The following is a 27941-nucleotide window of genomic DNA, read 5'->3' as shown; positions in this document are numbered from 1 at the left end:
AAACTGTCTTAAAGGGTTTTAAATGTTAATATACGCCTAGATGAAGAGGGGGAAATGAATTATTTTTACATTACAAATGTAAATTTTTGAAGTCTTGGTATTATAAAAGTATTGAAAACAAGTTGGGAGTTGAAGATTAAATGTGAGTGCTAGCTCAAGTACATTAAATGTGTCACTTAGCGTTTATGGAATCATTACTATTGGTTTTTTTTGTTTTTGTTTTTTTTTTTTTTGGTGCCAACTCTGGGGTTTGAACTCAGGATATGGGTGCTGTCTCTGAGCTTTTGTGCTCAAGGCTAGCACTCTACCACTTTGAGCCATAGCTCTGTTTCCAGCTTTTTGGTAGTTAGTTGGTAGTAAAGACTCTCAGGGACTTTCTTGCCTGGGCTGGCATTGAATTGTGATTCTTGGATCTCAACCTCCTGAGTAGTAAGGATTACTGGTGTGAGCCACCAGTGCCTGACTTCAGCTGATACTTTTGATAATTCATAAATGAAAGATAAAGAGATGTCTGCTATTAAAACTGAAGATGGCAGCCACCAGAATAATCATTTATCTCTACAGATGAAAGAAATTGACTGGCAGGGATTTTTTTGGGGGATCATTTTAGATCACTTTGTATAATTTATACTATTCTTTTTTCTTGTATAGGTGTCATTTCATTTTTTTCCTTGAGAATGTGAAAGTTATGTGTAATAAAATATTAGCATTCCTGGTAACTAAAACTGTTCAAGGTGACTGCTTACATAGGCATAGAGATTTGTGAAAGGGCTTTCACCCACATGTTAACTCCAGTTATCTTAGCGAATATGACTCAATGAGTTCTAGTTTGCTAGAGTTCTCACTAGTGTGTCAATGTTTTATGTCAATATATATTATCCAAATGAAGAAAAGTAAAGCAATAGATACTGAGCAAAAAACAAAGTTATGAATATTTGTGAAGCAGCAGAACTTTGGGGAAAGAAAACACTTTTTTTTACTTTATCAGTATCTTAAAAAAATCAAATTTTTATTTCCTGCAAGGGACTGATATTCACCTAGCACTTTATGGTTTACTATTATTTCCCAGATTTAGTGTTTTAAACATTAAAAACAATGAGAGTGCCGAAATGTTACATATGAATATTTTTCTTGTGTTCTTTTATGAGAAAGCAAAGTGCAGGCTTCTTTCTTAATCCACTATCTTTCTAACTTTCTCTTCATTCAGAGGGGATTTTGCCCATCTAAAAAAAAGATCCTGTATCAATCTTTAATGCTTATCTTTGAAACTAAGTATCATCTTCTCAACCAAAAGGAAATTGTACACAGGGGAAGTGTGTGGATGTTGAATTTTACCTGGGTGGCATTGTTCTGAATTGTTTGTCATTAAGTGGTTAGGACTAGTACCACCTTTTTCATTTTGGGATTTCTTCGGATTTTATGATTAGCTATTTCTAGACTTGAATCATTTCCACGGCTTTAGGGAACACTTACCTTGAAGTTTTCAGGAACAGGAATACAGAAAGAACAGGCTCTGGGAAGAGAGGCCCAGCCAACCCCATAGCCAGGCTTATTGTCAGGTGGCACCAAAGGAATTAGTGTGCTGTAATGTGCAGAATGCGGCATGGAAGTCCCCTAGCTATCTCTGTGTGTTTCTGCCTATGGACTTTGATTAGGAAAGGGTTTTTTTTTGTCTTGTTTTGTTTTGTTTTATATAAGACAACATTTTCCCTCTGCTTTTCATTCCTTCTTTTTCACTTTACAAACAGTCAACTTTTTCTGTAAAAAAGCCTATGACAAATAGTTTGGCTTTTCAGCTCAAGGGGAGCACTCTACCACTTAAGCCACAGAGTTACTTCTGGTTTTCTTGTGGCTAATTGGTGATAAACTCTCACGGCCTTTCCTGTCTGGGCTGGCTTTGAACCGTGATCCTCAGATCTCAGCCTCCTGAGTAGCTAGGATTATAGACATGAGACACTGGTGCCTGGCTTTATGGTAAATATTTTAATCTTCACCGTCCAAGGTTTCTGCTGCAGTCATTCATCTCTGCTTTGCTGCTGGGGGTGGCAATAAGAGGGGAGCACCATGCACAGTATGTAAATGATGAGGTTGGCTGTCCATCAAAACTTTACTTATGAAAACATTCCCAGAATGGCCTATCCTTTGCCAATCTCTGCTTTCTAGTCTTCTTATCTCTTAACTCCAAAACTGAGCTGTTCATTCAACATATTTTTTATGATCCGATTTTTATATTTGAAATAATCAGAATGCTACTACTCACTGGCATTGAAACTTTTTTTTTTTTTTTTTTTGGTCAGTCGTGGGGCTTGAACTCAGGGCCTGGGCACTATGTCTGAACTTTTTTTGTTCAGAGCCAGCACTCTACCACTTTAAATCACAACTCTACTTCCAGTTTTCTGGTGGTTAATTGGAGATAAGAGTATCACGGACTTTCCTGCCCAGACTGGCTTTGAAACTCGATCCTCATATCTCAGCTTCTTGAGTAGCTAGGAGTATAGGCATGAGCCACATTATAACCTTTTTTTTTTAATTTTTTTATTGTAAAAAAGTTATACAGAGGGGTTATAGTTACATGAGTATGGTAATGAGTACATTTCATAGCGAGCATTGTTAACTCTTCCTTTATTTTCCCCCTACCCTTACTTCCCTCCCCACTTCCCCAACTCCTCCTGCACCCCCCCTCCAACCCCGACCTTGTAAGGTTCGTTTTCAATATACTGTCCTGTACATCTCATCGTCCCAATGGGTCAGCCTGCATCCTCACTTAAGCATTCTGCAATATCCCTTCCCCTCCCCAAACTACAAAAATATATATACAAGGTTCAGAGCACCAGCATCAAATCCGGTGAAAACAGGGGTTATACCATGGGGGAAGAACATACAATAGAAACAAAAGAATCACATACTGTATTGTAAGTACATTAAAACCACTAGCAAAAAAGAGGGGGGGAAAAAACCTCTTGTGTCCCTGTCTTGAGGTACATTTTGCTTAACATAATCTCATATGGTCAGTTGTATGTACATAGCCTTTGACCTACTCTGCTTGTCCTAGACATGTACTAGTCACTGCAAACAAGGGAAATTATGGGACCTATTTTTTTTTGCTTACTTCACTTAATATGATTTTTTTTCCAAGTCTTTCCATTTCCTAACAAAAGAGGCAATGTCATTTTATCTGATAGAGGTATAGAATTTTTATATATCTATATCTATCTATCTATCTGTCTATCTATCTATCTATCTCACATTTTCTTGATCCATTCATCTACTGAGGGGCATCTGGGTTGATTCCATATCTTAGCCATGGTAAATAATGCTGCGATAAACATTGTTATGCTGGTAGCTTTGGTATGACCTTATTTGTGATCCTTTGGGTAAATGCCCAAAAGTGGGATTGCTGGGTCATAAGGAAGCTCTATGGAACCTCTGTACTGCTTTCCAGAGTGGTTGAACAAGTTTGCACTCCCACCAACAATGCAGTAGGGTTCCCTTTTGGCCACATCCCCTCCAGCATCTGTTGTCATTAAATTTCTTGATTATAGGCATTCTAGCTGGGGTGAGGTGGAATCTCAGCATTGTCTTGATTTACATTTCTTTTATGGCTAGAGAGGCTGAGCATTTCTTCATGTGTCTATTGGCCATTCTTTTTCTTTTTTTTTTTTTTTTACAACTTGTTTATTGGCCATTCTTATTTCCTTTTCAGAGAAGTCTTTCTTCAAGTCTTTAGCCCATTTGTTAATCGGGCTGTTGTTTCTTTAACCTTTGGAAACATGATTCCTTGTCTTTGTCTACTGAAATGGTTTGTCCATGACTTCCTCATCACTAAGTCCTACAGCTTTTTAAAAAAAATCTTTCATCTTTTTATTTATTATTGTTGTTACTATTATTATTATTATTGGTAGTGGTACTGGGTTTGAACTTAGGGCCTTACACTTGCAGGTGTTATACCATTTAAACTGCATCTGAGCCCTTTTTGCACTAGTTACTTTAGATTCTCATTTTCTGTCCAATCCTGCTTGGACCATAATCCTCCTTTTTATGCATCTCATGTACTTGAGATAACAGGCACATTCCAACTCAGTCAGCTTTTTATTAGTGGCATGATGGTTTTACTAGCTTTGTACCTAGACTGGCATCAAGCTACCATCTGCCTGATCTTAGCTTCCTGAGTAACTTGGATTACATGTGTGAGCCACCAAGCCCAACTTTTGCTTCCATCTTTTGATGAGAGGAAGCAGTATAATATAGTGAGCAACTTGAACACTCAAATCAAGTGACCCAGATTTGAATCAGACTCTGTTGTTCCTACCTCTGTGAACTTATATTAGTCATTTCCTAAGATTTTTTTTGCTTCTGTGAAAAAGAAAGGATGATAACCCTGTCTCAGAAGATACTACAATGATTACTTGAAATAAGGCATAAAAAATATTTGACCCACTCACTGGTAAATGTTGTTTATTGTCATTAGTTATATTATTACAGGTATCATCTTATTACTGACCACTTTTCCTTACCTAAAACTCACTTCTCTGTTCATTCAATAGTGTACCATTTTGTGTCTGTTTCTTCCATTCTTGTGTTGTATCTTGTCATTGTTTCTACTTGAAACTTTATTCTTTCATCTTGTTAGCACATTTTCCAATGCTTTGTACTTAGCATTCTGCCATTTGGCTATCTGATCTACTGATATTTCTTTAACTTTTGTTTGTGGAGAACTCCAGAAATAACCCTTGGGTTTCTTTTCTTTTTAAGGCATCTCACCTTTGTAGTTCCTTTTTTAGCATTTCTGTCTAAAAGGTCTTCTAAGATAATAGGCTTAGTAAGACAAAACTCATCTTATTGAACTGATTTTTCCATTTCTTTTTCTCACATCATTGCTAGACCCTGGGAGTCATTTTGCTCTCTTCATTTGCTGTTCTCATCCCATGGCTATTAGGGCCTGGCCTTTTACCTATGAAGCATCTTTTACAGCCATTCTTTGTCTTTCTATTTCTGTTGCTAGCCTCTATACTGTGTGTAGACTACTGTGCTGCAGTCCTATACCATTTGCCTTCAGTGGTCCAGCCTGCTCTCCCATTGGAAGGTCCTTCCACTCCTAACCAGGAAATCAGAGGAGTCACAAGTATATGGATATGTTGCTACATGTGTTCATCCTTTTGCCTAGTCTCGTCTCTTAACCAGGCACAATAGCACATGTCTGTAATCCTAGTATTTGAGAAACTGAGTTAGGAGGATTACTTAAACCAGGAGTTTTAAACCAGCTTGAGCAACATAGCAAAATCATTCAAGCTAGCTAAGAAACTGTCTTTGGCTTCAAGCTGGTATCATGTTGGGTGAGATTTCTTAGAAACTCCTACAATTCATTTATCATTGAATAAACACTTAATAGGAGTCAATTATATGTCAGACATTATTGAAAGAAACAAGAAATCATATCAGTGAATAAAACAAATGTTCATGTTCTTATGGATATTGCATTGTGTGGCATTTTGTATTTTGTTACTGTGAAATTTCTTTCCATGTCTATGGATTTTATGGTCTAGTACTGCCACTTGAACCATGCCCCCAGCCCTCCATTTCTGTTTTTAAGGTGTTTGATAGCAAGGATATACTTCTTCAGGACTGTCTGTCTTTAGTGCCAGGTGTTTCGTGTATTTTTCCTGAATACAGAAATATACATATAGGAAGATAAAAGTTTTTCCATGAACAAACTGTTGTCTGGTACTTAGAACAGTTGTAACAAGTTATGATTAACCAACATTGACCTTCATTACTAATAGTTTTAAATCATAAACTTGGGTTCAATAACACTGTCTATTTGAAAGAAAACAAAACCAAAGCATTTGCCAACAAGGATAATATATGAATTTGCTGTGTGCTGTGGTCACCAAAGAAGTTAGCTGACTCTCAAGGAAGACAGTGTGTGACTGTTCAAGATATTCTCAAGGGGAAGATACGGAAACTGTAGGAACGTCATAGGAAGACAGATCAGGACCCAAAGATTAGTGAGGCCCCGTCGCTCATACCTGAAATTCTAGCTACTGAAGAGACTGAGATTGAGGATCACAGTTTGAGGCCAGCCCAAGCAGAAAAGTCTGTGAGACTCGGATCCAGTTAACCAGCAAGAAGCCAGACGTATACGTGTGGCTCAAGTGGTAGAGTGCCTGCCATGTGTGAAAAATCTGAAGGGAGTGCCCTGGCCTTGAGTTCAAGTCCTGGTACCGGAACAAAAATAAGTATATGAAATAAAAAAAGAATATGATAATGACAGAGTGTATATTTCCTTAGAAAGAGAGGAGCTTCTGAAACTATGACAGTCAACATCTTTTCTTGTTTGCATTTTTTTAAAGAAAATTGAACACCAGGGTTCAAGGAAGAAGTAAGGTTAAATTCAAAAGCCCAAACCCATTCATCTACCAAGAATTCTTCTGATGAATAACTCAAGAGTTCATAATTTTGTAGCATTTATTCTTTTTTATTTTTCACAATTTGAGTATGTACTTTATTAACTGTAAGTCAAACTTAGTGATTTCCTGTCTTCAAAGTGTTTAGTTTATCCCCTGTGTCATCATTCAATTTGATGTTAAGTAGTTTATTTTTTCCATGCCTTGGACTCTGGCATCTGCATGTGCTCTATTTCATTGTGCTAAACTTAATTGAGTTCATACTCAGAACAACCTTAGAGACATGAGATTTTTATGTCATTTGAATTAAGGAACTAAATTTTTATGTTCCTTTTGGACATGATTTTAAAGTGTTCCACTTAAAGATGTTTTTCAATGGGTTCATCTAAATCTTCTCTCCTTAGTGAACACTTAATGTCAAATTTCAGGAGAGTCTTCAGTCTGTTGATGACTATTAACGATGATAAACTTTATAATGCCACATCCACATGCCTTTTAGATGCGCCATTTGTGGCCCCAGATGTACAGTGTTCCTTTTTTTAGTATGTGATTCATTTGTCTCTTGAAGTTAGGAGTGCATTCTTAGTAAGCTATGAATTATTGATGATCATTTTTGGTTTCATCAAGTACAGATCAATATGATAGAAGAGCTAGGTTATATAGCAATTAAGAATTTTAAGAGGTAGATAGCTCTATTCAAGATCTTGTATAAATGTGGAAAGTTAGATGTGATCCCTACTTGACTTTCCTGTGTAAATTTTAGTTGAAAAGAGTTTTAGAAGCTTTAGTTATAGAACTTTTTTTCTCTGTGGAATCTTAAGATAGTTCACTTATATAGCGCAGTACATCAAACTACACTTACTGTAGTAACCTTGGTGTTATTGACCCTTATCAGCAGGATATATGCTTTGAATGTGATTTTTCCCCCACAGATTGTCTTTTTGATGTACCAAAAAAGAGGGGCTAGATGTTATAAGACTGATTTTATTAAAGACAAATGTGGGGGGAGGAGGGAGGGAGGAAGGGAGGAAGCAAGAAAGGAAGGGTGGAGGGAAGGAAGGGAGGGAGGGAGGAAAGAGGGAGGAAGGAAAGAAGCAATGAAAGAAAGAAAAGAGTCAACATTGCAGCAAGTAGATCTGGGCTCTGTAATCAATCAGACTTTTTTTGTTTTTTGTCGGACATGGGGCCTGAACTCTGGGCCTGGGCGCTGTCCCTGAGCTCTTCAGCTCAAGGTTAGCACTCTACCACTTGAGCCACAGTGCCACTTCCGGGGTTTTTCTTTTTGCTTTATGTGGTGCTGAGGAATCAAACCCAGGGCCTCATGCATGCAAGGCAATCACTCTGCCACTAAGCCACCTTCCCAGCCCCTATAATCAGACTCTTAAATCTTCCAAGTAGTATGGTAAAGTTTATATTGTTTTGAAACTACTGAATTGGAAGGGCAGACTTTCAATAATTGTATTATTAAATAATTCATACTAAATAGAGAAAATAAAATTTAGCTCAAAGAGTCTGATCAGACTGTCTCCTGATGAATGAGTTACCAAACAGGATAGGACTCTAGACATATAAAATTTCTGAAAAAATGAACAATTACTGAGAACATGCAATAGACAAACTATAGTTCTGATGAAAATACTGGAGAAAACCTTTAAGTCATACTGTGATTGTCCTTTTCTTCAGGCTCTTTGCTTTCTGTCTTAGTCTATATCCTGTAACTATAACAGCATACCCAAACCTGGGTGATTTATTTTATTTATTTTTATTATATATGTATATTTTTATTGTGAAAATACCCTACAGAGGGGTAACAATTACATGGGCAAGGAAATGAGTACATTTCTTATCAAGCATTGTTGCCTCCTCCTTTGTTTCCCCTTTCTATCCCTGGGTGACTTATAAAGAGTAGAAGTATACTTTGGCCTATACAATGATTAATAAAGAATAGAAGTTTAAGGAAGTGGCACTGTAGCTCAAGTGGTAGAGCATTAGCCTTCAGCAAAAGCTCAAGGAGAGTGCCCAGGACCTGAGTTCAAGCCCTAACACTAGGGAAAAAAAGAATGGAAGTTTGGCCTATACTTCTGGAGGCTGGGAAGTCCAAGAGCATGACACCAGGATGAGGGCAAGATGGGAAGCAAAAGAGCAAGTAGGAACATGTAGAAGAGACAAGACACAAGGGGAAGTTTTACTTTATGACAACCCAGTGTTGCAATTGATCTATTCCTGAAAGAACAGAGAGAGGGTTATTAACCTTTTACAAGAGCTCTGTCTCCACAATGAAGTGAAAATGATTCAAGTATAGTTGGCCTGAGAGGGAGACCTTAGCTGAAATAGAAACTTGGTGTAGTTGAATTCATTTTTAACATGTCATTTTCCAGAAGATGTTCTGATTAATATTGGGACCAATAGGCAATTCGCATTATAGTCTAGTTGTCTCCACATCACACATTTGCTTTCTCAGTACCTCCCACTCTGTGTGCCAGAGGGGTAGCTCATAAAGGTTAATAAAGGAGAAGAAAATGGAAGAGAGGAATAATATTGAACTCCATTGCATCTGTACATGAAATTACAGAGGGGTTTCATCAAGAAACTCATAGAAAGCTATTGAATATTAGATGGGTAGAAGGGATGAGGAAAGAGAGAATAATAAAGGCGTTCATCTAGTTAATGTAGTATGTGTGTGTGTGTTATGTGTGTGTATATGTGTGTGCATGTGTACATGAGAAGGAGAGAGAGAGAAAGAAAGAGAGAGAGAGAGACCATGGCGGAACTCTCTCTTGAACAATTAATACACACTGAGTGACTGGAATGTAAAATACTTCCTGTTGAGGGATGGGTACTAGTAGAGGGGAAAGGGTGAACAGAGAAGGGTAAAGGAGGGGGGTGTATGATTATACTTTGTATGTATGAAAATAAATGACAAAACCTGTTGAAATCATATTCACAGTGGGGAAGTGGGGAAGAGAGCAATAAGAAGGGTGAGTTTGATGAAGGCACATTATAATTATGTATGGCAATATCACAGTAAAACCCCACAATTAATCTGTTACTAAAAATGTTTTTTTAAAAGTTTTGAAGGAAAATTATTGTCTAGCAGCATATTATTGAGTAGCTACAAGATTTAGAATAGAGATTTGTTTATTTTTATGTGCTGCCTTTTTCTTAAGGCAGGAAAGAAACGTAGATGCCGTAGATCTTTTTTCTGGAGATAATGTTGCCAAAGGTTTCTTACATGAATAGGTAAACTAATGAATAACTAGTAATGAATAACTAGTTATAAGCTGCAGTATTGAAGATTCAGTTAGATATATTCATCTTCATGCATTCTGTGTATGGGAATGTTCATCTTCTTTTCTTCGTTTTTCTTCTAATCTCAACCTCAACTTGGTTGATCTGGATGTTTTTCTGGTGTGGTGAAGATGATTGACAGGATATGTGTGAAAGTACAAGACCATCTCAACTCCTTACGAAATTGTGGGGGAGATGCTATCCAGGAAGACTTAAAATCAGCAGAACGGCTCATGCGTGATGCTAAGAACTCTAAAACGGTGAGTGTCACTTCAGGCTTTGTGAGGGTCTTGTTTAATAAGGTGTCAAAATTAAATTTTAGAAACTGGTTCCAACTTTCTTTACCTTTCTACTGTATTCTAAAGTTATTAACAAGTGGCGAATGAACTGAATTAATCTTTTTCTTCTTTCTGTGCCTGGGAAGATTACCAATAATGAAAATGTAAGATAATAAAACAGAGGGTCAATGTGATATACAGAGAGTATAACTGAGCCTTGAAAAACTGATAAGTGGTTATAGTTTAACTGAGTAATAATTCACTTAAATTATTTTACTTCTAAGCTGATTACGTGAAACTCTCTTTTGTCAACTCTAAAGGGGAGCTACTATTATGTTTATTAGGGTTTGGTTCCCCAAGTGTGACTTAATAGAAAAGGGAGTAATCAGGAATTAATGAAACCTAGGGCCTGGTCTTCATTCTGCTATTAGGATCACGTAATCATTGTGGATCATTAATGAGAGGAACTTGCGAGTTAGTTTAATGCTTCTGTGGTACAATAAGAAATGTATATTTATGTTTGTCCCTAAAGCCCCTGCAATGTCCTGAATGATAGAGGTGGTGGGAACATCTTTTGTTACTGATAACATGTGCCTTTTAGCATCTCAGAGTTTATCCTCTTAGAGAACTTGGTGAGTCCCTATGTGATTAAAGCATTGGAACTTTCAGCTCTTCCTCTAAACTTTCTGTAAACTTAGACAACTAGAGATTGGATTCAATCACCAATGACTAATGATTTGATCAGCCATACCTCTGTAGTGGAACTTTCATAAAATATCTAAATAGTGGTATACCAAAAACTTGTTGGATTGGTGCTAAGAAGGTTGCATACCTATGTGGAGAGGGCATGGAAGTCCTCCATGCCTCTACATGACTTCCATTTGTCTATTACTGAGTTGTGTTCTTTTAAAAAAAAACAGTGATAGCAAATTTCTACCCTAGGTTCTCTGGGTCATTGTGATAAGTAATTGAACCTGAAGTGTATGTTGTGGGAACTCCTGAATTAATAGTCAGACATACCACTGATGACAAATGATTTGTGGCTGTAAACTGAAGAGTCGGGACAGTCCAATGGGGCTGAGCTTTCTTACATGGGATCTGACATTAACTCCAGGCAGATAGACCCAGAGTTGTTATACTCAGTTGTTATCTGAAGAGAATTGGAGACTTATTTGGTATGACAAACCCCTAAACTTTTGGTGACAGAGTGTGATTAAAATGACTCAACTCTCATGTTCCAGATAAGGATACAACGGTACAAAGATTTCTAAGGTGCTGAATGACAGAAGTGGTCAAATAAAGGTCTTCCAATGCCAGTATATGAATTCTTAGGCTAGTTGTGATTTATTGAATAACAGTGAATGTTCATAGAGTCTGTACCTCAGTTTGTTAATCTGTGTAAAGAAGCTTTGACTATGATGATCTTTAATAATACTTCACCTTTTCACTGCAGTGGTTTTGTTATTTATTGAAATTTTTTTTACAGTTGTTACCAAATTTATACCATGTTGGTGGTATGTCTTGGGCAGGAGCCAGTGGCTCATTATCCAATCCAATTCAAGAGACGCTGGAATCAATGGCTGGAGAAGTTACAAGAGTTGTAGATGAACAACTAAAGGTCTGTGGGTTTTGTTATTTTGAAAATAAAAATATTATGATTTGACTGTATATTATAGTCATAGCTACTTGTGTTTTAGGGGAGTGTGTGTGTGTGTGTGTGTGTGTACAATTGCTGTGCAGATGAATGTGTAGTAAAAGTTGAACTTCTATGTATATTCCTGCTTTATCTTCTTTGGAATAACTTCTGACTTAATTTAACACACTAATTGTCCATAATATAAGGAAAATGGTTGAAATTGTCGGTGGGCACAAAGACAAGTTTGCTTTGATTAAAAAAAATCTGTTAATGCATTTGATTTGGAGAATAGAAAAGATGATAGCAGCTATGCTTATGGTATCTAGATGTAATAGGAATTCTGACATTAGGCTGCTAGACAGTAATATTGACAGAACTCCAGTTGGGAGATGAAGTGAACCCAAAGTAACAGGGTTCTGCTGTAGGTTTACTGGCTAGGACAAGAAGTAAACCAAGGTTTCTAGAATTTTAGAGGAAGGTATATTAAGTTAAGATTAGATTTTTCATAAGGTAATTTTTCAAAGCAGCGGCACTCAAGAATTTCCATATTCAGAAAAGTTTCATAATTTCTCATCTGTCTTTCAAGGATGTCTTTCAAAACTGTCTCTACATTGCTGTCATTATTTGGTCTATTTTCTTTTGAGAGCACAATTGCTGGAGCTCATAGGGATTTGATGTGCAATTCAGTAATAGCTTAATAATATGCTAATTATTCTCTTTGAAAATTAAGTTAACTGAGTAGAAAGTGTTGTGGAATTTACGAGTTTTGAGTCTCTGTCTTACTAAGCATCTTTTACAGAGAGACTCAAGTGCCATTTTTATTTTCGTGAACTGTAAATCTTTTTATTTATTGATGTCACTACAGAGCTTGAACTTGGTTTTTCAGTCACACTTGGCTTTTTTTTACTCTACCACTTCAGCCACACCTTCTTGCTTTTGGCTGGTTAATTGGACAGGAGAATTGTGGATTTGTCTTGACTAGGATAGCTTCGAAACATGATCCTCAGATCTCAGCCTCCTCCTGAGTAGCTAAGACTGCAGGTGGGAGCCACCAGCACCTGGCAATTGGATTATTTTTAATTCAAAGATTAGGAAGGGATTCTTATACCATATACTTCCTAATAGAACTTCTATCTGCCATGAAAAGTAAAATATGGAAGGTATTTCTTAAGATACTTCAAATCAGCTTTATTTATTTCTGAGTGCAAAAAGTTAAATTATACTGCAAGTACATTTTTAAAAGAAAGGTTAAAAAAATCACCAAAAATCCCATCAGTTTTTTTATCACTGTTAATAATTTAGTGCATTTTGAGACATTCTGTACCTACATAGAAAATATTACATCTATGTGATTATACTATACATAATGATTAGTAGTCACCGTTTATATTTGGCATCATGTCATGAATGCAGTTCTAGTAGTATAAATGTTAGTTTTTCTTTTTTTTTTTTTTTTTTGGGTCCGGTCGTGGGGCCTGAACTCTGGGCTTGGGCGCTGTCCCTCAGCTCTTCAGCTCAAGGCTAGCATTCTACCACTTGAGCCACAGTGCCACTTTTGGCTCTTTTTTTTCTTTTTGCTTATGTGGTGCTGAGGAATCGAACCCAGGGCCTCAGGGATGCAAGGCAAGCGCTCTACCACTGAGCCACCTTCCCAGCCCTAAATGTTTTTATAACTACATGGTATTCTTTTGTATAGCTGCACTGTCATAATTTATTCTATAATTTCTGATTAATTTTACTTCCTATAAGTGATACTTCTATGTAAAATACTATACATATTTTATACTTTCATACACACTTGCAAACTTGAGTCCAGCAATACAGACAATTATTCTTTTGGCTACATTTTTAGCATATCACTTTTAATCTTTGTAATGTAATAGGACTATAAATAATCTCTGTCTTTTGAATTTCTTTAATATTCATTGATATATCAAGTACCTGTACCATCAACTGGTATTTCTTTTGTTGTAAATTACATGTTCATTACCTAATGTTTGCTTTTCCTTTAAAGTATTTGTGAGAATTTCTTACATAGTCAGATTTGGCTGACATTTAAATCAGCATAAAGCATTGTATGGTGACCTTTCCTGTCAAACAGCTTCAAACTTTCAATTGCTGCTCCAAGAGGTCTAACTCAGAGATGATCCCCCTGCCTTCTGTATTCTTGTACTTTGTGACATACAAAGTTAGGTTTTCTGGGGAGGGACTAGAAGGCTGGTATCTGAAGAAAAAATACATTTAAAAATGCATTAAAAAACAAACCTGAGATAATGTAATATATAGCATCTCAAAGATTTTACTGTAAATAGGCATTCTCTGTTTTTTTTTGTCATTGGCTTTTCTGATGCCTTGTTAAATATTTGGCATTCATCTGCTATTTTCTTATTTGCAAGCACATTAATGTACTTTTCTCTTAGTCTCACTAATTTCTCCATGCCCAGTGGGGATGGCTTGTTCCTCATATCTACCCACCTCACCTACCCCCATTTTCAATATTCTCTCTCCTTCTGAATTTTAGGCTTCTTTATCTTTGGGAATATCCATCATGATAAAAGTGAATAAGAACTTCTTAATCAAATGTTCCTTCTTCATTTTCCCTTACCCACGCACATGTTTAATTTCACAGGCCATAGGCAGTTTGTTTTGTTTCTGTTTTCTTCCAGTTTATCTGACAAATGAATAGCTTTTACTGTTTGGAAAACAATCCATTTTCTATTTATAGTTACCCTGCATTGGTTTTCTTAAAATTATATAAGGAAATTTTTGTAAATACAAGCAGCATTCAATTTTTGTTCAACAATGATAATCCTTACTTATTTCACTAATATCAAATTTCCTAATTTCAATGGTTTCTAGAAGTATATTAAATGAGCAAGCGCTAACCTGGGTTCATTATTTCACAATAAAGATAATTGTTATTATGTAAAAAAAAATATTATAGAGAATGGAAGAAAAGTAAAGGGAAGGCCTAGACTTGTGTCCTGGATTTACACATGGCTTCAGTATGTGCTATAAGCCATTGACTAACTTTCTTTACTAAAAATATATTTTATTATAAAGGTGATGTATAGAGGGGTGACAGTTATATAAGTAAGGTAATGAGTGCATTCCTTTTCAAACATTATTACCCCCTTCCTTGTTTTTCTCCCACTTTTCCTCCCCCTCAAATTGTAAAGTTCATATCCATTATAGGGTCTTGTGAGTATCACTGTTGCATTGGTACACCCTTTGTCCTTTTTCTCACCATTTTATTATTCTCCTTTCCTTCCCCAAATCAAATAAATGTACATACAAGATACAGGGTACCAAAATAAAAAACAGTGACAACAGGGGATAAACCAAAGGAGAAAAAATGAAAAAAAAAAGAAATAATGTCACAAAGTACATTAAAACAAACAAACAAAAACAAAACTCTTGTTTGCCTATCTTGGAGTTCATTTAGTTAGCATCATTTTATATGAGCATATGTATATAGCTATTAAGCTATTGTGGTTGTTGCCTAAGTTTCTTATGATCAAGTTGCCTTGCACAAATTGTTTTGTTTTATGATAATCAGGGCATTTAATCTTGATCATTTTGTGTTGTAGCCCGTAATGAGCATTTTAAATGTTGGATGAGGAAAAAGTTCAAGTAGCTCTTTGAGCCATCTTTCAAAAGTATTATTTCAGAAAGCAAAAGAAATGGCCAAAGAAGCCTAGACTTCTTACAGGAGCATTAAGTCAGGAGAAACTTCTTGAATGAGGTGATGTTTTCTTAGGACCAGCTTGTTTTAAGTGTTTTAGAATAACAAGTCTCCTTTTCTCTGTCTTTTTATTCTGACATTTACTCCTGGAGTAATATAGTAAATGTAGTAATGGGATTTGAGTGTTTTAACATAAGGAAACTTTCATTTTTTTCCCTTCTGGATTTAAAATTCAGGGTGTTTGTTTTGGCCTGAGAAATTCTTGACTTCACTCAAGACTTACATGGTGAAATACTTCCCTGGTAAATTTCAGATTTACTTAGGATATGAGACCTGAAGGGTTTAGGTGGCATTTTGTCAAGTACTAACTCAGTTTGGCTAAGAGAAAGAGTTCTCTAAGTTTTCCTTTTCCTACATTTTATGTTCTCAAAGCAAGAGGATGAAAGTTTTCAGAACATTTTGGTTTGGAACTTATATTTGCAAGTCATCGGCTTGCTTCAGAGTACGTGAGTATAGCTGACATCTTAAGATATTAATCCAATTTGTTTTACACATATTGTATAGATTTCTTCAGTACCAATAGTCATTTTTTACAATTAAGAAATATACATCTAGAGGTGGGATGGTCATGGTTCAAAGCCAGCCTGAAGCAAAAAGTTAGCAATACCTTTTTAAAAAAACTGAGCCAGATGTGGTGGCCTATACCAGCTGAGTGGGAGGTGGAGGTTGAAAGATTGCTATCCAAGGCCAGCTCTAGACAAAGCCACACCCTCCTGACTATCATTAGAACAATAAAATCTGATTGATACCTTTCAAATTCAGGGCCTTTACTCATTGCAAAATGTCTGAAGGTAATAAAACACAGACTAACAAAATGAAGAATATATGAGAAAAGTGCAGAAAGATGGGTAGAGTAAATTTAGCCTGGTTTAGCTTTCCAGAGGGAAAGAAAATGGGAGAAGGCAATTTTTGAAGAGATAGTAGCTGAGATATTCAGAGATGGGTTTCAGGAAGCCCTGTGAAGCCCAAGCAACTAAAGCAAACCCATGTCTAGAGAGTTATCATCATGAAAAGTGGAACACTGAAGAAGAAGAGGTCTTAAAAGGAGTCCAAGGTGAGAGATGGGGAAGCTTTTTATAATTGATTATAAAAGCCCATGTTCAAACCAGCTGATTACAATCAGCTATTCATGAGGCAGTGATAGATCGTGTTCAAAACCAACGTAAGCAAAAGATAGCATGTAACTATCTGGTAAACAGATTAAAAACAAAAGGACTGATGCCAACTGCTTGGTAAGCATAGTGCCTCCAGTTCAGTCCCTGTACCAAAAACTGACAGCTTACTTCTCAATTGTTAAAGGCATGAAACAACGGAATAATATTTCCAGAGTTCTGAGAGGACCTGCAAACTGTATATTTATTGGACCTAATATTTGTGAATGAGGACTAGATAAAGGTATTTTCATTAAAAACAACAAACAAAACCAGATACTAGATACAACTAGATACTTTACTCTCATTAGGTGACATTAAAAAAAAAAGAAAGCCAAAGGATACACTTTGGGAGAAAGGAAAAGATCTGATCTGCAAGAAAGACAAGGGAGCAGGGGAAGTCAATTGTGGCTTAATTAGAAACATGCTTTTGTAGAACCAGCATTCATGTCCAAAGTGTTTATAAGAAAAAGCAAACACAGTGCTAGAAATGAGTTTGTAAGTCATAATGAAGTTAAGTTAAAACTTCCCACTGTCCTTAATTAAAAGTGAAATATTAAGCCAACTTCCCACTGTCCTTAATTAAAAGTGAAATATTAAGCCTAATGTTATCCATTAGCCATAGTTTATTTAAATTAAAATCAAATCAAATGTGAAATTCAAATTCCAGGTGCTTAAGTAGTCCTACAGGGCTAGTGATCCCCAGTTGGCTAGCACAGAAACTCCTCCCAGATGTTCTGTTGGAGAATGTTGCTTTAGACATGAAATATAGCATGCATGCTAAAAATTTCTAATGAAGCCACTGAAACAGATGCACTATTACATTCTTAGAGGTCATTAGAAGGAAGTGCTAGGTTAGTTTTGGTTGTCACAGGGATTGGCCAGGCCAATGGCATTTCCTTTAAACACCCTGCTGTATTATACATAACATGTTTACTTGAGTTGCATTGGAACAAAAGTAGTCATTGAAAGCCATGGGAAGGGTGGATATTGATGAACAGGATTTGGTGCCATGGGACTTGGAAGGGGATCCTGTCTAAGAACCTGGACTGAAAGCTACATGTCCTGTGATATTTCTCCCAGCCCTGCTATCAAAGAATATATACCGTCAGCTTTGGGTACCACTGGGTTGGCAGGGGAGGAAAATCATAGGGGGTGAAGCAGAAAGAAAGGGGTGATGTTTCCTTTAGACACTGGACAGGACCACTAGCAAAGGAAAACAAGGAAACAGAAGACCTGAGGCCCCAATTTACCCACTTCCAACCACAAGCTTGGGACCTTTAGCACGTCATTTATCTTCTCTGCCCCAGTTTCTTCCTTTATAAAATAGGGTCATGAAAAATCACCCTCATTTGCCACTTTGTGAATTGAAAGAAATCATGGATGAAATGACTTTGCAGAGTGGAACCTTCTATATTATATTGTTGGTTGGTCATTGTTACAATATAGGCCATGGTAAGGGACCTAACAGCAAAATATTTGTTGAATTAACTTCCTAAGGCAGTTGGATGCTGGTGGCTCACACTATAATCCTAGATACTCAGGAGGCTGAGATCTGAGGATCATGGTTCAAAGCCAGCTTAGGCAGGAAAGGTTATAACACTCTTTATTTCCAATAACTACCAAAAAAAAAAAAAAAGGCAGGAAGTAGAGCTGTGGCTCAAGTGGTAGAGTGCTAGTCTTGAGCAAAAGACGCTCAGGCCCTCCCCAGGACTAGGAAATAAAAAAATCCCCTAAGACAAGCTGACATTTTTTTTTATAAGACCCAAGCCATGTGATCATGAATTTCTAGAGCAAAGTTGGATTAGATGACAGTGCAAAATCTGTTTATTTACTTACCTCAACTCACTTCACAGCCCACAGCAATTTCTTGGCACTGGAAGGCAGACCACCTCTTTCCATCTGGAGTTTATTCTAAGGGAATTAGCACTGCCAAGCAGGAAGAGCAATCACAATGCAGCTGATAGGTGACTAATAGTTTTACTCAAGCTCGCTCTTCTCAGATTTGTTGTACTATTGTGTTTGTTTATGCCCAAGAAGAAAGTACACTATTTGGTCTTAAACTGATGTGTTGTTGTCCCCTGCAGAGGCGTGGTGTAGGAGCTTTCCTGAATAATGTATTAAATCATTGATGGTTAGAACAGAGTTATAGTAGGGACAGAGAGTTGTCAAAATAGGATTGGTTGCCTGGTACCAATGGCTCATGCCTGTAATTTAGTCTAAAAGCCCTCGCCAGAAAGTCCATGAGACTTAATCTCAACTACCAAAAAGGTGTGGCTCAGTGGGAGAGAGCCAGGCCTTGAGTATAAGCCCCAGTACTGGCAATAAATAAATAAATAGGAATGCCTTTTCTAAACTTCTCTAGAGGCAGCTGCCTTTTACTCTTCTCCCCGGGGCTCTAGGAGATCCTTATGAACAGCCTTCCATTTTGTTGCTTATTCTGGTATGATGAGAGGCTTTATTAATGGGGTTGGAGTTTGCCTATGAATATGTGGGCAACTAGATGACTCAGTTAGTCTTTCATTTACAAACCTAGATAGGTCCTTGCTTACACCAGAACAGAAATAACATCTCAGCCTGTCTTTGAAAAATCTAGTTTGTTTGTTTTTTTAATCATTAAGAGTAGTCTTAGAAATCAGCCCAGTGTCAATGGCTCACTCTTGTAATCCTAGCTATTCAGGAGGCTGAGATATAAGGATTGTAGCCTGCCTGGGCAAAAAGTCTGTGAGAGACCAATTAACCATTAAAAATCATCGAGTTGTAGCTAGAGCACTAGCCTTTAGTGAAAAAGCTGAAAGCCAGCACCCACACCGTGAATTCAAGCCCCACTCCTGGGTGGGGGAGGGAGTAGTAAGAGTAGTCTCAGAAATCAGATGACTACTCAGACCTATAATATCCTGAACTCTTCCCGTGCGAGCTATACATTCTCTGAAACCTTTACATAAGTAGGATCACTCAATCCTCAATAATCCTATGAAGTGAAAACTTTTTGTTCTTAGAGATCAGTAACTTCACATATTGTCACTCAGGTTGCAAACTCAGGTCTGACACAAAGGCTAATGTCCTTACCACGCTTTTCAGTCCTATTATCTGTCTCCAGCAAATTGTTTAACCTCCTTTAGCTCACATTCCCTAACTGTAAAACAAGGATCCCAGAAATAGAAGCGCTGTCTGTCCCCCCAGATGCTGAAAGGAGAAAATGTGAAGAAATGTTCCTTCGATTCTGTGGTATTATACAAATGTGTTTTGATTATTACTATTAATGTTGTTTATAAAGTGCTCTGTAAATGTTTTGTCTGTTATTATTCATGTTGTTTATTGTAGTTATCATAATTACTGTTTTACTTAACACTAAGACTTTTCTTTAAAAAAAAAAAAGAATCTAAAATTGGCAGTAGTTTCTCTGATTTTTCTGCTGCTGCTGGTTTAATGGAGCTATTGAGTGCTTTGCCCTAATTTGGAGTTTGTGTGATTTGAGACTCACATGCATTCAAAACTGATAGTTTTTTAAGAGATATTTTTAGATCTGAGGTTCATCTCTGCATGTTTATTTTCTAGCACCAGGGAGAACACTCTGGCTTGGTAAGTTAGTACACAAAGGCTGGATCTTCATATTTGTTAATCCTCTCATTCATGGCTTTCTGTTAAATTCACCTCTCAATACAACACTTCAGATAGCAGCAGGAAGCTTGTGTGTTGTGAGAAGTGTCTGACCTAAAATGATTACCTGAGATCGGTGATCATCCAGTGCTCACAAAGTCACCCTGGGGCAGCTGAAAATCCTTGATCGCACCCAGGACTCTCAGGCTCTGTGTCGTATATAACCACCTCTCAGTTTTACGGTCCTGCCTCCGGTGCAGTGTCATCATCTCTCCTGCACTCTGCTGCATTGCAGGCTTTACTCGAATCCATGGTTGATGCCGCTGAGAACCTTTGTCCCAATGTGATGAAAAAAGCCCACATTCGACAAGACTTGATTCATGCCAGCACTGAAAAGATTTCTATTCCACGTACCTTTGTTAAAAATGTCCTGTTGGAGCAGTCTGGAATTGATATCCTTAACAAAATTAGGTAGGTTTATAATGTTGATAAAGCAAGGAGCTACAGTGTCTGAATGCAGTTGAGGCAGCTGGAAAGAGTGGCTTTATCCATATGTAATGTGTTTAGGCATATCTAGTATGCAGAGACTGTCTCTCTATGTATATAGTTGTGCATAAATGCGTAGTTTTACCATTTCCAAAATAAGGCTATCTATATGCATTACTGAAGAGCCTAGTTTTAGGCTGTTTTTAAGGGCTCTATAGTTAAAAGGGGTGTATGTGTTTTTAATTCCTTGTGTTTGCCTCTGGGGTTTATCTTTCATCTTTCTAAATGACTAGCTTGAAGGCTGAGGGCAGTTTGCGTTCTATCACCATGGTTTTTTTTGTGAGCAAACACACTGCCTATAAATAGGCAGAGGCCCACTCTGACCTTACCATGTTTGCCTTCTGGTTTATTTTGATGTGTCTGCAGTGTTATGTGTATACTAGTGCTGTCACAGTTTGAAAAATATGCCGAGATATAAATATTTAGGAGCCATGATCACTGACAAATTTTCCTTAATTTTTACTTAGAGTTTCTTGGTGATCATCAGTTTTCCATTGTAAACTCAGCTAATTGTATGTCTCCTCCTTGGAGAAAGTTCAGAAATACTTTTGATTTCCTATTGAAGCTATTTTGGAATATTGATAAGAATGTTTGGTTGTAGCAGAAGAATAGTCACACTTGTCTGGAGAGTTGGGAATGAATCTAGCAATAATGATGCAGCCAAGTTACAATCTATGAGAAAAAATGACAGCCTGAACAGAACAAGACAAAGATTAAATCATTATTTACATACTGAAGCCTTACAGGAGGATTTAGGAATTCTACAGCGATTGGACAGTTGCTGGTTGACAGTCTCAGGTTGAAGATAGAGATATTAGGGTTTGTTGTTTGAATAAATAACGCTCCTAGAGCCTATTCAGTTGAAATATAGCTGGAAAGATTAGAAAACTTTTTAAGTTTTTCAGAGAGTTTCTTAGATACCATAGTTAGTGATCTTAGGAATTAAAGCCTTTAACAAGGTAAGTAAACATACTTTTGTTACCTGCTGCTTCAGAATTTTTTAAGTGAAAATAAGTATTGAAAGGTTAATATGTTTAAGATAAAAATATCGTTAATATTGATATCACCTTTAATAAGCAAGAAAATTTTATTGGCCTCCATTCTGTTATAGTAATAGGATCAATCTCCAATGGAGTGTATTCTGATACCTTTACTATAATGCATCAAATTCTGTCAAATATGGTCACTTCCATAAAACAATGTACAAATTTTGAAAGGGAAAGATAAGACTCTTCACTTTGGTCAATCAATTTTATGTCCATTGATTCTTTATTTGGCTGTTTATCTATTGTGCTAAACTGAGCATGAACTGAATGAAAATATCAACACAAGCACACAAGGAGATTTATATTCATATACACATGTGTGCACATGCAGATTAAGGTTACCCAAGTTTTTGAAAAGTTTTGCAAACTGAAAAATCCCAAGACATTTTAAAATGTATTTTTCCTGAGTTTTGCTTCTTGGTGCTACAATTTGAAATAGGTAAATCACTCCTCCTTACTTTCAAAGAAGAGATGAGACAGAAACAAGGTATAGAATTGAGAATTTCACAACGAAGGGCACTTTCCAGGCTTACAAAAATATCAGAGGAAATTCTTGTTAAAATTATATTGAATATGAGACCCAAGTAAGTCTTACCAGTGGATACCTCTGGGTAATAACTCGTAAAGTATTAGGTAAAATAAATGTAGTAAGACTTCCTTTCATGTAAAAGAATTAAAGAGACCTCCTTTTATTTTTAGCTCCGGTGAGTTTTTAGTGTAGACACCATAGTCAATACTTACATTCTGCTGTCCTACTCATAGAAATCTTCCCCAACAGAAATAATCAATGCACATTATTGCCTTTAGGTTTAAAAGATCTTTTTCCCATTACACACATGTACTTTCAACTTTAATTTTAGGATTAACACATGTTGTTTTGGCAACTCTTTTACTTGCTCTGATAGAGGAAAAAAGTCATTTGTTGGCTTTAAAAGGAGGCTGAGCTTGTGAGACAATACCTCACATTTTCCTTTAAAAGTACTGTGTAATTATGGACATCTGGTCATATGTGCGTGTAAGTGGGATTCCTTAGCTTGAAAACACGCATGGAAGTTGAATTGTTGTGAGTATCATCACATGGCTGAACTGTGAACTAAAATACCAGCCTCCCGTAGAAACTTTTTAATGACTGAGTTTGTTTAATAATGAAAATTACAACTTTATGTTGTCTGAGCAATTGTCTGAGCTCAGACAAGAGTCACCCAAGTTGGAAATTGTAGTATTTATAAAGATAGGGGTACAGTGTATTTTCAGTAAGATGGCAAGTCAAAACAGAAATGGTATAATACGGTACCATTTGGTGAAAGATTTTTTTTTTCAAAGGGTGAGGGATACACATATTAAAGTAATAGCTATGACTTAGCAACCAGGCTAGACTTTCTTAATTTACTCCAGCCTAGGTTTGCTTTCATTTATGTCAATGGGTGAATTGTACCATGCCACATGGTTCATATGGTTGCCATTACATTTGTCTCTATCCAGATGTTTTTCATTCCTGCCATTAAATCCTGAGTTTTAAATTTAGAGGCAGGTTGAAATAGGTAAAGAAAGTCTATTATCTGTGTGTTTATGGCAGTGTTTAAAGCTTATTTTTGGAAATCTCTAGCCCTGTTCACACATTCTTGCATTCCATTTTCAAAGAAAGAAATGGAATCACAGTTGTTGACCTTACCAGCACAGGATCAAGGTGAATAAGCGTTTTTTTCTCCCTTGCACAAATTAAAATGCTACTCTTTCCCTTTAATTTTCACACAGTGAAGTGAAGCTGACAGTGGCCTCCTTCCTGTCTGATCGGATTGTGGATGAAATCCTAGATGCACTCTCACACTGCCATCATAAGCTGGTAAGTGTAGGGCACATCATAAGCAAGGGCTCCTGTTATCGTTCCTTTGTGATATATGGAGGTGTGGTTTCTTTTCTGTATTTCCTTTCTTCACAATTTTATGGGAAAAGATCCTGATTTCCTCCTTCCTTTTATCCTTTGTTTCTAGACATTCTGGAAAGCATTAGGATTTCTTTAGAGGAAATGGCAAAGGAAAACAAAAGAGATCATATCTAGAAATCGTGCTCATGTTTCATGCAGGTTAAAAATTTTGGAGGGAGCTAGGAATGTGGCCCAGAAGTCTTCTGGAGCAGTTAAGGTTTTTTTTTGGGGGGGTGGAGGGGGGGTCCAGTCGTGGGGCCTGAACTCTGGGCCTGGGCGCTGTCCCTCAGCTCTTCAGCTCAAGGCTAGCACGCTCTACCACTTGAGCCAAAGCGCCACTTCCAGCTTTTTTCTTTTTGCTTATGTGGTGCTGGGGAATCGAACCCGGGGCCTCATGCATGCAAGGCAAGTACTCCACCACTGAGCCACCTTCCCAGCCACACAGTTAAGGTTTTATAACTGTGTGTATGTCTCCAAAATATCAAAACTCTCCTAAGCAACTTACTACAATGCTTTCTCCAGAGAAAGACTTTTAAGCTAACGGTGCAGGATGGAGAGAACCCATTTTATGACAATGAATTTGGGGATACCATAAAGGACACTAAAATGAAAAAAACAGCTACAGTTTCTTTATGTGAGGCAGATAAATGAGAGCAATGTATGACTATTTCCTACAAAAAAAAAGATAAGACATCTGTTAGTATTGCTCAGAATATTGCATGTGGACTGGAACTGGTCCCACTAATAAGTGATTACTAGTTCATAAGCATTCACTTGCTTAGAAACGAACAGGGCAGTTTGACATAAGCACTGAATCCAAACACATTATTTTTCTAAATTTTCTGTTTATTGTATTTTATCAATATATTGGTTTGTGCCAAATTGAGATATACATATATAGCTACATTACAGCAGCACTATTTTCTAGTTCCTGGCACAGTAAAGAGCTACTTCAATGTTTCAAGCTCTCAATTGAGACTTAAGAAAAAATAAGCACAAACAAAATCAATAGAAAGTTTCTTTTAGCAACAGTTAATTGATGTCTCAGTTTATTGATGTCTCTCAGCTCCAGGAAATACCTCAAAATGACACAAACACTGGATGCTGAATCAGCATAAGTCTGCACTTGAGAACTGCATTGGAACCTTAAATTTTTCACCTTTTCATATTTGTCCCCTTCATTGAAGAATTTACTCCAAAAGTATTGACGTTTTCTGTCTTCAGTTGAAAGGGAATTGTGAGAATACACTTCTGTGTTATTTTGAACTTCATGTTCATATCCATACTGTGGGTTTGTATGACAAAAAGGGTAGATGCTGTATGAATAAGATAGCATCTTCAAAATGGAACTTGGTTTCTATCATGCTTAGATACCATTTTTCTCCAATTTAAGTTTAGAAGTGTTCCCAACACAATCACAGACATATTGCTGCTTCTCACTGTTTCAGAAGAGTTAACTAAAAGTTTCTGATGTCAAATCAGCTCAATTCTGGAACTTTTGAAGTTCATGCAGCTCATTCTACCTTGATACCATTTAATTTTTTTGGTATATGCCTAAAGCATAACAGTGGAAATAACAATTCATATAAAATTTGGTTTTCCTTACATGAAAATGATGAAAGGTAGCAAGACATAAAACTTTTTGGTGATTTCTTTCCTTCAGTCTTTTAAAAATAATGCAAGCTAAAACTCATTTCGCTATATATATATATATACATATATATATATGCACTAGTATAGAAAGGAGTTTCTTTCAAAACTACTAAAAAGAGAACTACTTATTTTATTCAAGGATAAGTAGTCTCCTTATTTATGAGGTTTGTAATTTCTTGCTTAAAACGGTGTTCTACAAAGGAAGAGAATGAAAGAGGTGAAGTAACACTGGTTGAGCTTTATTGTCTTTAACTACTTGCCAAGTTAGTGCTCCACTGCGCCATCTTGTGGACGATGTCTTCAGAAATTAGACTAACCAGCTCTTTCCTTGTCCCCTATGCTTTAATTTCTCCTTGTATGGTCTCAATCCTACCTACAGGCAGACCATTTCAGCAGACGCAGCAAAGCTCTTCTTCATCAAGAGTCCCTAGAAATCGAACTGGCTGAGGAGAAGCCAGTGAAACGCTCTGTTGTCACAGTGGAGGAGCTAACAGAGGTAGAGCGCTTAGAAGATCTGGATACTTGTATGGTAAGGCACATCCTTTGCTAGTAGCAACTGTTTGAAATCAGACCTTAGACCCTGTCATACAGACATGTTCAAAAACTTGTTGCCATGTATAGAACTGCTAAGCTTAAGCCTCGGGCATCCACCATTCCCAGTCCCCTTCTAAAGCCCTGTAGCCATCATACGGGAGTAATTATAAACTAATTAGAAGTTGATTACACAACTCTTAAAAGGTCCTGTGTGACAGGAATATATCATTAAAATGAAACTGTAGATCAGCCATTTAAATTATGTAGAAGGATACATTCAAATAAAACATATTGGGGGCTCCTTTCTTGTTTGTTTTTTCTCCTCTCTCTCTCTGCTGCTGTTCTCCATTCTTACCTTATAATTTGTTGACACATGTTTAAATTCAGACTTCATGTTTAGGTGAGATACAGTCTCATTCACTTGACTTGATTTTCTTGTGAAGGTGGACTAGCATTCTGCTTTACTTAACAGTAGGTCGTCATTCATAAGCCCATTCGCTGGGTCTCATGTGGCACATCCATCTGGGCAGATAATAAGAGCAGTACAATTGTTGATACATTTATTTCCTCCTCTGAGGACAATTTTACTTCAGTCCTTACTTCATTATTTTAAAATTTATGTTGTTGGCATAGCTATTTCTCAAGAAATCAATTGTTTGTGTATGTGTTTTGCCTCTCTATTCAGTGTGCTTGTTTTACTAAAAGAATCTTTTTATGTGTGTGCTCAAGTACTCCCTGAACTTTTTTGCTCAAGGCTAGCACTCTGACCATTTGAGTGACAGCTCTACTTCTGATTTTTTAGTAGTTCTTTGGAGATAAGTCTCACAGACTTTCTTGCCCAGGCTGACTTTAAATCATGATCCTCAGATCTCAGCCTTCTGAGTAGCTAGGATTACAGGCACAAGCCACCAGCGCCCAACTAAAACAATCTTTTTTTTTTTTTTTAGACCCTTTATAATCTGACAAGGTGCCAGTGAGACTAGATTTGGGTTACTTACCTCAAATGTTTCTGTATTAATATCTGAGTGTAGTAATTTTTAGATTCAGCTGTTAAAAAATAGGGCTTGTTTTTTAACTTTAGAAAACAAAGGAGCAAGCAGGAGCAAGCAGGGCACTGGTGGCTCACAGCTATAATCCTAGCTACTCAGGAGGCTGAGATCTGAGGATTGGGGTTTGAAGTCATCCCAGGCAGAGTAGTCCCTGTAAGACTCCTATCTCCAATTAACCACTCAAAAATTAGGAATGGCTCTGTGGCTCAAGTTGTAGAGCCTTGAGCATTAAGAAGCTCAGGGACAGCACCCAGGCCCTGAGTTCAAGCCCTACGACCAACAAAAACAAACAAGGATGAGATCTGGCCCATATTATTTTTTTAGACAGAATGTCTAATGTAATAAGAAGTTTCCTTACTTACAAGCCACTGTTGTATTTCTTAAAGCTTGAGAATAAGTTACTTTAGTGTTCTGCATGAAAGCCCTTGCATATATAAGCTGACACTTTAGTTAACATTGTAATGTCATTAGAAAAAGCTAAAGAGCAATATTCTAAGAACAACATAGATGGAGTGAATTTGATACAAGTACATTATGTACAAGTTGTAAATATCAAATTGAAGCCCCTTTGTATAATTTATGCAAATTACATTTAAAAATAAAATTAATTTGTTAGAAAGCAAAAATTAAATAGCACATATAAAATCAATTATATATGCTATTCTTTACACTAAAATAAGAGTTTAAGTATATACTTAAAAAGGTAGTAAGAAGAGTATAATGGTACTTATTAATGCTGTCAATCATAATTATTTTCCTAAAATTTTATATGAAATGGATATAACAAAACTGCTTTGTCACTTACTAAATATTTAAAAGAATTCTAATAAAATAATGTCTTATAACTATATAAATCTATGATCTGTATGGAGGAAATTATCTAATTTTGAAGATTTACTTGTCTAGTACATTGTAAGTTGTGCACATAAGAGATATTTTTATTTTACTTGCATTTTGAAACAAAATATGGATTACTTCTGTTTGCTGATGCAGGCTCTCATCCTGACTTTTGTCTAGGATATTCATGAGTACTAAATCAATTTTGAACATTTCTTTAGCAAGCTTGTTAGAGACTTTGGTTATCTCT

The 27941-nt window shown here is 36.7% G+C and overlaps 1 protein-coding gene across 1 annotated transcript in view; it reads left to right on the top strand.

Annotated features, from left to right (window-relative positions):
- Window positions 1-27941, top strand: part of Lrrc16a (leucine rich repeat containing 16A) — a 287161-nt gene that overhangs the window by 214303 nt on the left and 44917 nt on the right. The window contains exons 24-28 of the mRNA XM_013035187.1: window positions 9824-9952; window positions 11457-11588; window positions 20398-20573; window positions 23450-23537; window positions 25651-25800. Coding sequence (XP_012890641.1) covers window positions 9824-9952; window positions 11457-11588; window positions 20398-20573; window positions 23450-23537; window positions 25651-25800 — 675 coding nt within the window. The remainder of the gene's footprint in view (window positions 1-9823; window positions 9953-11456; window positions 11589-20397; window positions 20574-23449; window positions 23538-25650; window positions 25801-27941) is intronic.

The sequence above is a fragment of the Dipodomys ordii genome, unplaced genomic scaffold (genome assembly GCF_000151885.1).
Source record: "Dipodomys ordii isolate 6190 unplaced genomic scaffold, Dord_2.0 Scaffold206, whole genome shotgun sequence".
NCBI lineage: Eukaryota > Metazoa > Chordata > Mammalia > Rodentia > Heteromyidae > Dipodomys > Dipodomys ordii.
This window is presented reverse-complemented; position numbering and strand designations above follow the sequence as displayed.